Here is an 8871-nt window from a genome sequence, read left to right as displayed (position 1 = left end):
TTTTTTCGTTTTACTATTCATATATACCTAGCGCGATAATATTTTATATCTATTTCAATCCTGTAAAAGCGTTTTTAAATCCGTTCAATCGTTTCGGTGTTATCCATTATAATGCAAATGTCGGTAATTCCCGACTTTTCAGCATCCTCTTAATAGTTAAAAAATAAATCTTTGGTATTATATACGTTAATACTTGAACTTAATTAAAATATTTTGTTCATTTATTTGTACCAGTTTATTTTTATGACTTATTTAAATATGAAAGCATACTAATAAGGACAGGCACACTAATAGGGACACTTACCCTAGGTAGATTAACTTTTAACGATCGTCGGGATCAATCGTGACAAGACGGACATACAGACTGACCGCCCGCGGCTTGTCGTCACGCCTACTTATCCCTTGCACGCTGCCGCGTTAGCGCTAAGCATTTCGGCGATGGTTATTGCGCGATTGTTCTCGGTACGCTGCGGTTAACGTTCTTTGTTTCAATATGATTTTTGAATATAATTATTTTGCTTACGTTACGCCGAACGCCTGGTCAGCTCGAATAATTGTATAGGTTCTTTATAATGCTTACTGCTGCGAGGGCATCGGTCCCGCGACAAATTTTTGTCTCTAAATTATCTCAAGAACATCTTCTTAAGAAATAATGCAATAGTGACGGAATATCCTGTATATTAGGAATATTGTAAATAATAATAATAATAATATGTTTAATAAAAACAATTTTAAAAATTGTAAAAATAAAATTAAAAATAAATTAGACATCCACAGGATGTTCTAAATAGGACATCCGTTTCAATTCCAATAATAAACATCACATGGATATCTATTTTATATCCATGGACGTGCAGACGTGAATTGGATTTAAAATGGATGTCCTTGAAATATTAAGTGCTATTATATCTGTGTTTAAACAATAACAGAAATGTTATTCCGTAAAAACTGTAATTTTATATTTATTTATACTTTAATATGTAAACTTTATGACTGAAATATATGTTAATTATACGTATTTTATCTTTTTGACAACATCTATTTAATAGATGTACTACTGGTATATATCCGTTAACAATTAGTGTTTATAGATTATCATGAAGCATCAGTTTCCGGACGATCACAAAGATTGAGCAACGCTAGACAAAGTATAGAGCTTGGATGGGTGATTGCTTAGGAACATCTTAAAAGTAGTTTTCAAATATATATTTTAATTATAATTTTGTCGTGTATGCTCTTTCATTCTCTGATATATGTATAATGCTAATTAATAAAATTTTACGATCGTACTGAGATTGTTCTCAGAATATCGCTGTACTGTATGGGAATGTTATTCCCATATTTATTGAAATTAAATTATAGAAATGGAGAAACAATATCAAACGTCGATAAATAAAGGCTTTTAAGAATAACAAAAAGCAAATCATCTATCATAGACAAGGTCTGAAATCATTTCAATCTTTCTTGTTGACTTGATTACACGTATGTTATAGAGTTTAAATATTATTGTTAGAGATCACGTCTAATAAACAATAATATGAGTCGTTAAGAAACCTAGTTTTCTTTTGGGAATTAATTCTATTCCTTTATTCTTTAATATGTAGCATATTGGACATCAATATCTTATTAAGTAAATTCAGAATCTTTCATTGATATTAATCTAATCAAAAGAATGATTTTGTTCTAGCACGTTCTGTGATTACTAAATATTTCGACAAATCTAACTTTATATTATTAATATATTTTCCAATTCTGGTTTTTAGTTGTCTTTTAATCTGTCCTACGTACAATGCATCATAGTCTTTACAATTAATTTTACTACTGTTAAAATCAGATTTTTATTATTGTGTATCTTGATAAAATTGTTAAGTTTGTTTAATCTTCTAAAACCCATAGTAAATACAGATTATTTATTGATTAACGAGCTGCTATATTGGATATGTTGTGAATATACAGAATAACAAAATTTTAATATTCTGTTCTTTCTTGATATTATAATTGGTTTCAATAGTATTGTTATCTGGAGCAAACGTGCTATTAAATAGAAAATGATATTAAGTATATTTACATTTGTCTAATATCACTGTGACATTTCCTTTATTGGCTCCAGAAAATATAATATTTGAGTTCTTTTTACAAAATCATACCGTTCGTCTCTATTGAATACACATTTAAAAAATATAAAATTTTTATTATAAAAAGAACAGGACCCGTAACATTAAAATCCCACTATTCGTTTTCATAATCTTACTAAACATGAAAAAAATACTTTTCTATGTATTGTATTCTTAAGAAACATTGCAATGTGTGATACGAGTTTTTATCCTATACAAATAAAGAATCAATGTATTAGTCAAATATTTTATTGATACTGATTTATAATTAGTGATTTATTATACAACTTCTTTTTATTGCTAATTTCTTATCCCAAAAGTTCAATATAATTTTAAAATTTGATTTGATATAGAAATTTGGCTAGCGACATTGTTTTTGTAATCGAAAATTTATAAGAAGCATCTTCTCCAATTACAATTACTTATACTTAACAAAATTTTTTTATCGGTCTAATTATTAAAAATCTGTAATGGTAACTCATATTTCAGAGTTCCTACAATCTGGATTTAGTGGGATATGTACGTTTAAGAAGATTTTAAGATATTTGCAAAATTGGAAAGGCGCATGCATACAAAATAAATTAACAAATATTAATCCATATTTATTTACTGTGATATTTAGTAATTTCACAGTCATTAAATCTCCGCCATTATTCAATGCTACGTTTATTACAAATCAGGTACATTTTATTATTAAGAAATTTGTATAAAAATAATAAAGTATTTTTTCAACATATATCTATTATTTTTATAAATTAATATAAAATTTCTTTATATAAATTACAATTAAACAATAAGTAAATATATGTAACAGTAGTACACAATATTATTGCGCAAAATTAATATTTTTAAATATAGACAAAATTGATGTTTTATACTACAATTTATTATTATAATAATGTTATTTTTGTATTGATAAAATAAGATTATAAAATAATTTTTATATGACGAAAAATACTATATGTATAATTGAACTTTTTGTATTGAATTTTTCCTTTCATATTTCCTTATTTTCTCTTTTTACTTTTTTTCATAAAAGTTATTCTTCCACTTATTCATATTTATAATTATCTTAATTCTAACAATTATTTTTTAGATATGTCAAAGCAATATTTGCTTGCCAGTAAGAACTTATTACTGTTTGAAATCATTTTCTGCATGCAGTAAAACCAATATATCAGGATTTTGTATGAATTCTACGTGTATCAACATCGTAAAGGGTTTGAAATATGTAATTGGTCACAATGGTTCTACTGGTATTAATAACATTGACGTATATTTTAATATAGGAAATGTTTCTCATGCCTTTTATCAATATTTTGAAATCGAATACAATTGGATAGACTCAAATAATACAAAAATGTTCACTGGTAATGGAAATCCTGGGTACATGAGAGGTAAACCGATCATTATTGGCGTTTTTCATACTAATAAAAGCGATGATATTTTCTTCAATAAAACCAATGGATTTTTTACATTGCCTTTGGCTGGCAAAAATGGAGAGTGTGATCAAATTAATAGACATACCGTCTTATTTGGCGAAAACACTAAACTAACATGTTCTGTCAAATTGTTTATCAAGAATTTCACTGCGTCGTCTTGTACAGAACTACAAAATCTGACTATGCGTTTTTTAATAAAGGACTTCTTAAATATAAGCCAATATAATAATATTTATATCTCAAAACAGGGTAATTTTTCCAGTAAAAATATTATTGATTGGTTGCATGTCGTGTTTGATAGAATACCACAAAATATTATGACTGCACATACAATTGGAAAACGTATTTTTTGTTCAGGATTAGTTACATCTATGCATTTGAATGTTCTTTATTCTATGTTACCAAAACCCAAAACTATAACAAATTATAAAATATCTGGTGTTGGAATTACATTCAGCAAGGAAGAGGATATTAGCTGGCCGAAGTGTACATTAAAAAATTGTACAGATGTCCTCTATATCAATATTATTTCCTATGTTAATTTTTATGATGTTTCAAAGCCATCTAAATACTATTTTGCTGGCGGACCTAATTTAGATATTACATTGCCCTACGATTTCTTTTATCCTTTCTTGAATGGTTCAAAAATTATAGAAATACCAAATATATTGATTATTTTAATTATATATGTTTTATGGAGTATTTATATATATATATGTAATGTAATATATATTTATATTTAATTTATGTTCATACATATAATTTCAAAATTGGATTATTTTATTTTTGTATGTGCAAATTATAAAATTTATACATTTAAACTATGAACAATAAAAAATTTAAACATTTGAATTTTCAAATTCTTATATTTAGAATTAGGCAGTAAATAATCAATTTTTTTGAAAATTAGAGATTTAAAAATAAAAGAGAAAGGAAAGTAAAAATTAAAAAATTTGTAATGTAATATAAAAAATTGCAGAGATCTAATTTTGACAATATTTAATTAATGTAGTTATTACCACGATCATGCAATCAACAATACTTAATTACATGTATATGTATATGTGTGCCATAGAAAAATTATATTTGTCAAGAGAAAATATTTTCAAGTCATATTCAAATCGTAATAATTTAATAAAAACTTTTTTTAACATAATATCAAAAAATAATTATTTTAATAACATTACCAATATTTAGCAACATTAAATTAATTTTGGTTATCAATAAATTCAGTATTCAATAAATTGCTGATATACAAAATGTTATTTCATATAATTCGTGGTTTATCTCTTGTAGAGTAGAATAGGTCAAACTAAAAAAATTGTGGTTTGTTTTGCGACTTTTACAATAAATGATACAAATAATTAATTAATAAAGCGCAAATCTCAACGCGCATCTGCGCAATTTGACTATTTGAAAACAAGCATTTACATATATTTTTCTACGTACGTGGTATGGTATTGAAATAAGCGCTCTGACAAATTTTTTTTACTGCAGCATTCTTTCTAAGGAAGCATTCACATTAGGAATGGAAAAATAAAATGCGGAAAAGCAGAATTGCTGTTCAGTCAGAAATGATCGCCAATTTAATGTCGGATCGTCGATATGGTGATTTCGACGTCGATTCTATATCGATTGACTATCATTTTTGATTGGGTGCCATTTTATTGATTCATATAGCACTCATATTAATAAAAAAGATGTAATTTTCTTTACTTTTTCCAATCTCTATTTGAACATTTTTGTGGAATTATGGAAATAAAATATATTGGCAGCCACCAGCGCAACTTGTGATTAGTTCTAACAGCGATTTTAGCTGGTCTGCACCAATGTACACCAGTATGCCACCAATGCATAGTATAGGACTGGTGCAAATGGATGCAATGCAATTACATCAACTGTTTCCGAGTTCCGACTAATTTATCAGAGCCACTTTGTATACACCCAATATGCTTCTGTGCGGCATACCGAGTCCAGATAAATACACGACACTGGCGAGGGATTGTATTATTTGATCACACTGTAAAAAATTTTCATGTAAAATTACAACAATTATAGTGGGTAATTTTGGGACCCACTATTAAGTGTATATTTACACACAAATGTAAAATTGCAACCTCCAAATAGAATTATTTTTTTAATATTAATTAATCAATTTACGAAAGTAAATTTACAATTAAAGTTAAATTTATACAAATATATATGTATTAATACTTTTTGCACTTCTATTAGTACAAATTTAAATATGAAATTTATAATTAAAACATGTATTTTTTAAATATGTATTTGTAATAATATTCTGCATATTTGTAATATATTTTAAATAGTTAAATTTGTGATCCATTTAAATCACAGAGAGCACATAATATGTCTTAAAAATATATTATGTCCCAATTTTGGACATTGTGCTGTTGTGAGATGTATCATATTAATCGTTTTATTTAATCGATAATCTTGATAATATATAACAACATGCAGAAATATATAAAAATTATATTTATAAAATAATTTGTAGTGTCGTTTATTAATGTTTAAGTAGTAATATTTTATAGTAATATTTAATTTGTATTATAAATTATAAATGTGATAAGATTGCCAATATAAATAAAGAATCGTAGATAATAACTATTTAATTTTTTATTAATAATAATGTTGATAAGAATATAAAATAAATTTTTATCTCTTTTAATTTTTGTATGTAAAAAATTTTATAATATAATATAAAATACTTTTTATTGTAATCTTTAATTAGAAAGATAATATTATTTATCATTTATTTATAATTTTATAAACGTGGAGCTTTTTCTATTAAAAATATTTTATATTATATTATAAAATATTTTTTATTTATATTATTTATATTATATTATAAAATATTTTTGTAATCTTTAATTAGAAAAATAATATTATTTATTATCTATTCATAATCTTATAAACGTATAATTTTTTCTTCTTTTTAGATAAAAAAATGGAAACAAAATTTACTTTCTAACTCAATTTTGTGTATAATCAATATTGCATATACTGTACGTAAACTCAATTGTCTATCTATTGTGACTTCATTGTTTCGTTGATTTACAATAAAAAATAATATACATATGTGCATTTACATATAAAGGAAACTGTTATTAAGTAGTAATTAATATTAACAGTAAATAGAAGGTAACTATGTAGTATTCCAATATTAAACTTAAAGTTAATACAATACATTTTGATGAAAATATTACTTTTATGTAATGTTTTCTTTATCTACATTTTCAATGTCCCTCAATTTGTTAAAAAGTGATAATACTTTACATTTAACTGACACCTTAGATTTTGTACCGCTAGTTGGATGATTTTTTAAGAAATATTTCTGTACAAATTCTAAAGTGCATGTGTAATATGTGGGATATTTCATGTTCATGATGTAATATGCACACATCAACATTTCCAAAGCTTCGTAGAAACAATAATGTCCTTTCAATTTGTGACGCTTCTATAAATAAGTAAAACATTTGGTGTGTTGCATTATTTATAACAATAACATATACTCGTAAAAATATAATTACAATAATATTAAATCTGTATAATTATAGATAATTATGAGATAATAAGATTATCTTTAATAATAATGCATGGTGCAGCAAGAGGCGCTTCAATTTCTTTTAAAGTCGTTCCTTCCTATATAATCAATAAATAAACTTTATTACATTTAAAATTTAATGTTCTAACGATGCACCCCGTTATGCATCGTTCCTGGCCGAATATCCGCCGGATGCCGCCCGACCGATCATCTGTCGGGTCGCGGTGCACCCACCCCTTTTTTTAAACATCTCGGGATAGGCGCGAGCGTAACGAGATGACTCTACACAAGGAACGCATACCGGAGACGGCTGAGCGCGGCCGAACGCTCCCGAGGCTACCGATGCTAGCGCGTCAGCCAAAGAGCAGTCGGTAAAATTATTATTTTATTCTTTGTTAACGAAATAACCGAGCATGTATGATGGTATCCGTATCCGAGTGACCATCGCCATGGGTATAAAAAACCGGTGAAATACTCATCGAGACCGATTCCTGATCGTGCCGGCTAGCCCAACACGATATCCGTAGGAGTGCGAGACTTTCCCGGAACCAAGCGTTACTTGATCTCGGACCGAGCGATTCTCGGCAGGGCAAAACTCCGATCTCTTCGACGACGAGGCACCAAGCTTCCCCGGGACCAAGCGTTACTTGGTCTCGGACCGAACGATTCTCGGCAAGCCAACAGCCTCGGAGTCAAAGAGTTTTCTCCATCCTTCGACTATGGACCCCCGGGATATAGCGTTTCTCTATCCTGGTTGAGCGATTCTCAACCGTGGTCGATTCGCAAGTCCTCTCCCACGCCCGGGATGGCTTCCTGCTCGGGATAGAGGGGGAGATTTCTCTATCTCGGGCTGCCTGCTTTCGCCGAAGCTTCCTGTCATCATTCCGTCGCGCCGGACCTTTAAATTGTTTACGCGCCGGAACCTTTAAACGCGGGATTTAAAGCGCCAGCGAGATCGAGCGCGCGCTAGAGATGCGCACGACACGAGATAAATCTCGATCTCATCTTGAAATCGAGACGAGATTCGAGATCGGGATTACTTATAATATTCGAGATCAATATCGAGATTCACCACATCAAGATCTCGACGAGATCAAGATTATTGAAAATTCTCGTCAAGATCTCATTGAGATCTCGACAAAATATTTTATTATTTCATCGATCTAACGACACTATATGACGCTGTGGCTGCTGCACACATAAACCACGCAACGCGTAGCCACAGACATGAAGGATTATTGGTATAACATTATAAATGTTTTATTTTTAAATTGCGTAGTTTCATAGTGAAAATACGCAAGAAGTTATGACTCCTGTACAGCGCGATGTTCGTCGCACACGATATGCAATACTCAATAATGCACATTTTTAGATTGAAAACATCGGTAAAGTATTATTGAATAAATTACCTTTTTAAAAAAAGAGGTAAAAAAAATGCCAAGTGTACGCGTCCTCTGTACAAATGTTTCGCTATCAAAAATTAGCGCCAAAAATTTGTAGTTGTTAGTAAAATAAAATAACTTTAAAAAAATTAAGTGATATATATATTACTTGTAGAAAAAATACATATTATGAAATAATTTTCTAAAAAAGAGATAAAGGCGTTAAATATGTGCTACTCGAACAAAAAAATTATTGTACTAATTTTAAAAAAGTGATATGTACTAGTAATATGTACTAGTGATATCAATCAATAAATGGCGCCAAGTTACAATCCCATAAAAATTACGTAATCTTGCCCAAACCAAGT

The 8871-nt window shown here is 28.5% G+C and overlaps 1 protein-coding gene across 1 annotated transcript in view; it reads left to right on the top strand.

The window, feature by feature from the left end:
* The window catches only part of LOC105456466 (tectonic-3-like), a 19966-nt gene that overhangs the window by 4214 nt on the left and 6881 nt on the right, over positions 1 to 8871 (top strand). Inside the window, exons 2-3 of the mRNA XM_011700526.1 lie at positions 2604 to 2794; positions 3211 to 4265. Coding sequence (XP_011698828.1) covers positions 2604 to 2794; positions 3211 to 4265 — 1246 coding nt within the window. The remainder of the gene's footprint in view (positions 1 to 2603; positions 2795 to 3210; positions 4266 to 8871) is intronic.

Source organism: Wasmannia auropunctata, unplaced genomic scaffold (assembly GCF_000956235.1).
Source record: "Wasmannia auropunctata unplaced genomic scaffold, wasmannia.A_1.0 LD335668.1, whole genome shotgun sequence".
Lineage (NCBI taxonomy): Eukaryota > Metazoa > Arthropoda > Insecta > Hymenoptera > Formicidae > Wasmannia > Wasmannia auropunctata.
This window is presented reverse-complemented; position numbering and strand designations above follow the sequence as displayed.